The 4,111-nt window shown below is 32.6% G+C and overlaps 1 protein-coding gene across 2 annotated transcripts; it reads right to left on the bottom strand.

Moving 5' to 3' along the window:
* Positions 1–33: 33 nt before the first annotated feature.
* On the bottom strand, positions 34–1,545 carry LOC110096653 (high mobility group B protein 9-like). Of its 2 annotated transcripts, XM_028691590.1 has the most exons (3): positions 1,362–1,545; positions 1,007–1,266; positions 34–185 (listed from the first exon to the last, which is right to left on the bottom strand). In XM_028691590.1, the coding sequence occupies exons 2-3, from the start codon at positions 1,231–1,233 to the stop codon at positions 86–88; spliced, it is 327 nt and encodes a 108-aa protein (XP_028547423.1). In that variant the 5' UTR covers positions 1,234–1,266; positions 1,362–1,545; the 3' UTR covers positions 34–85. The 2 variants fall into 2 exon arrangements, with proteins under 2 accessions (XP_028547423.1, XP_020678348.1); XM_020822689.2 differs by having other exon boundaries at positions 1,007–1,545.
* Positions 1,546–4,111: the final 2,566 nt, after the last annotated feature.

The raw sequence follows: 4,111 nt of genomic DNA, 5'->3' as shown, positions 1-4,111 counted from the left end.
ATATATATATATATAAAGATTTTAACAAAAAAACAAAATAGTGTATATTAAACAGTGATCACACAAATTATACATTGTGCAGTTTTCAATGATTTTTCTGTGATACCTTCTCAATACCACCTCGAGATGTAACCTCCAAGAATAGTTGATGTAGATCAAGCTCCTTCCCTCCAATGGTGGGGATCCTAATAATAATATAAAAGAAAGGCATAAATACATAAGAAAATTATCACATGAGGCGTGATCTTCTAAAGGTTTCTGACAACAATGAGAAAATCTAGCCAGTTCAAATTGTGATAAGTTAACTTCGGGACATTTTAGTTAGAAATTATGTTGTAGTTTTTTCCTAAATATTTTGATTCATTCAGAATTTCCTAAGACAGGAGTGCAATGCTTTAAAGCTACTTCATCCAGCAAGGCTATGAACAAATATATAAAAGTAAAAAGGAAAAGGTTTAAAAACTCAGGATTGGTAAATAAATATGAAAGAAACTGAAGGAAGAAAGTATATGGGATAAAATGTAATCATAAAAATGAATTCCCACTATTTAATGTACTTTATGGTACATATATCATTGTTTATAACCCTTGCAAAGCAACTACAACCAATTGACTGCAATTACTTCCTAAAGCCTAAATAGTAGTGCATGTAATTTAGTTCATATCATAAAAAATGCTTCAATTTCCTACCTCCAAGATATCTCAAGGACTGAAAACACACCAAAAACAAGAGAAATGTTATGTTTTGGTTCGCCCAAAACTATAAAAGAACATACAAAAACTTTTATCTCGCGATCTATTGCAGAAAAAGAATAATGTCCAACTTCATCTCATCTATTGCATAATTTTGGGTACGTGACAAGTCAATTCAAAAAGCTTTACAAATTCAATTAGTTCAGACTTGAAAAATCATAATCTTACATCTCCGCCGGTTGAAAAAAAAAAGACAACAGGAACATCTAATTTTAGGAGCGAAGAATTCATAATTAAGGAAAATAAAACTCACATAAACTTGGTTGTCATTTCACGATGCAACTTCTCAAGTGATTCCATGAATAAACTTTTACTCTCAACAACATCTTGGTAACTAGCAAGTGCTTCAGGATAAGCCTGATAGTTAGAATTGAGTTCAGTCTCCTTATCTTCTGCCTCCCTAGCATTAGGTTTTGGCTCCGGTAGCTCCTTTGCCTTATTGAGAGCAACCACTTCAGCTCCACTGTCTTCCACAGCCATCTTTTCTCCACTAATATGCCTACAAATATCTATCTGTAAACCAAAAATCCAAAACAACAAAATTTAAAAGTCAAAAAGAGAAAAGGGAAAAACAATAAAGAAATCAACGGTCAAAAGATATCATTTACAGCATCATTGCCACGTCCCAATCATTTAGGTGAAAATAATTTTTGAACAGTTTCAATCCATATTATCTTACATCTACTATTCTGCTTCATAAACTTTCTAACCTAATTTCATCAACCTATCAAACAGCTTCATTTCCCATCTTCGTTGTACACGTCCAAATCACTTAATTCTATCTCAATCAGATAAACTTTTAAATATATATATATATATATATATATTAATATATTATATATATAATTTCTATTTATAATGATAGGTATATATATATATATATATATTAATATTACTTCATATCCCTCTTAATAAAATTATTCTTAAAATAGTAATTTCATTACCCTGTTTTTTTTTTTTTTTTTTTTTTTTTTTGTCTAATAAAATTATTCAATCACTGTTCTACAATTCAATGAACCAACAAAGCCAATAAAGCTCCCCACTGGAACTAGCCGCCCACCCAAATCTGAACGCAAACAGGAGAATAAACCATCACAAATCGATCTAGAAATCCATTCCACATTCCAAAAAGACAGCAAGAAAGCAATCGATTCAACAAATGCCAAACCATCCAGTAACCCTAGAACCAGACAGGTGGAGAAGAAAAAAAAAAAAAACCTTAAATTTTGCTGCACCCAGCCGCCCTCATTAACCAAACCCAAATCGAAATCATTAAAAAGTATTAATCAAATAACACGTAGAGTTACAATCCAGCATAAATGAGCAAGAAACCGATAAAAGAAATAAAAATGAGAATCATTAAAACCATTAATAAAATAAACATAACGGTGGATTAATCTTTTCAAACTACAGACCTTTTTCAGGATGAAGAAGAAAAATATATAATGGAAAGAATGAGAGTTTTCTTTGTCTTTACCTAATAGCGCCGAAGAAAATATCGCACATAATAGCATCCCACCATATGGAAGGTGAGCAAACCCTTCAAAATCGCTCTTTATCACTAGAGAGAATACGATCTGACGGCATACAGTTGGACGATGTTGCCAATATTTATAGGACTTTGACATGGTTGTTTTTTCGATATACTTATCGATCTTCATAAATATTTTTCTATTTATATCATTTATCTATTGATATGTTACTGGACTTGAAAGGGTCGTGTTGGATTAGATGTATTCTTGAGCCTGGCATGAGGATTGGGCGAGAACGGTGTCGCGTCTGCCCGCGTAACGGGCTAATCCCACGTGTGAAGGATAAGTAGAGAGATTGTTGGCACGTGTGGGGTGAAGGCTACAGATAGTTGTTATCATAGCTTACAAAAAAAAAATAAAAAAAAAATAAAAAAAAATTCCCCAAAAAAAAAAAAAAAAAAGCTACAAAATCATTATTTTCTTTAATTAATTAAAACGGTCTATTAAAAGGTTGATTTGGGGGGGGACGGGTTTTTATCTTGGCCACTTTACAATTTATTAAAAAAAAAAAAAAAAATTGGGCTTGTTCTTGCTTAACCGAAAAAACTTTTATTTTGGAACCGTGTGAAAAAAAACCGGTTTTTGCGTTGCGGGGAAAAAAGCTTACGTTTTTTTGGGCCGCATTGAGATCGCGCCACGTAGCAGCACAAAAACCGCGGACCGACCGGTGAATAGTGGGTATGTCGCCGTTCGTTTTAAATCCATGAAACCCGTATGCAGGTATTTGTCGATTTGCTCGGCATAACGAGAAATATTCATTATGTGAAGACAAATACCGAGCAAATACGAGTAATACTGAGTTTTTCTAAAAAACTCGTAATTGCCTCAGTATTACGGTATTGCTGCATTGTCTAAGAGCGGTATTCTCGTATTGTCAAACAATCCTGGAATACCGAGCAAATACGAGCATACCTAGCAATACGGAAGCATAGCATTCCCAGGTTTCCGGTCCCGATCAAGTCAAGGGTCGCGCGGAAAGAATAAGAGCACGTGCTGCGATCTCCAGTGGGACCGGACGTAAGTTACGTTCGTGTCACGCACTCGAATAATGTTCTCTTTCTACGAGGCGTAGAAAATGCTTCCCGAAAGGTTAGAGAATATATCTGCAGCCGTCAGATAGCTTCAGTCTCGGTTGGATATAATTTTGTTACTATTTTTTTAATCCATTTTTAAAAAATGTATAATTTAAAATATATATTTAGAAATCAATAAAAAAATTGTCTCAAAACAAATTCAATTGAAACTGTTGCCAGGAACTATATACTAAATGTGTTAAACAATTTTATATCTGAAAGTATAATTAATCGCTTAATTACGAGAAATTACTATCGAGTTTGGCAAAAATACTCTAATGATTACTCTCATCTTGACGGTCTCGAAGTCGCTTGTTCAGAAGCGACTTAATTATTAATTATTATTATTATGGTCGCTCCAGTAATGATTATAACATTTATTTATATTTCATGAATTAGAGAATGCATTCTACATTATATGAGTATAATAATTTCAAACAAAGCCAATTCTTGCTAAAAGATAGTCTAGGGTGAAATAAAATGGAATTGAACCATAGTTGAATCATGCTCTAAATAGGCTCAGTCTTTGTTCAAACCTTATTTTTACCAATTATATAGCTTCGTTTGGGGTGCTTTGTACTGTTTCTTAAAACGACTTTCTTGTAAAAAAAATTAATTTTTGTATTAAAAATTTATTTTAAGAAGCAGTGAAAAATTCATCCCAAATAAAATCTTAATCTTTTTTAAACCATACTTAATTCTTATTTGAATATTAGCTAGATATATAGATAAGAACCTTGCTTCAAATCATAT

Source organism: Dendrobium catenatum, unplaced genomic scaffold (genome assembly GCF_001605985.2).
Source record: "Dendrobium catenatum unplaced genomic scaffold, ASM160598v2 original_scaffold_19562, whole genome shotgun sequence".
Classification (NCBI taxonomy): domain Eukaryota; kingdom Viridiplantae; phylum Streptophyta; class Magnoliopsida; order Asparagales; family Orchidaceae; genus Dendrobium; species Dendrobium catenatum.
The sequence above is the reverse complement of the archived record's forward strand: the minus strand, read 5'-3'. Positions and strand labels throughout refer to the sequence as shown.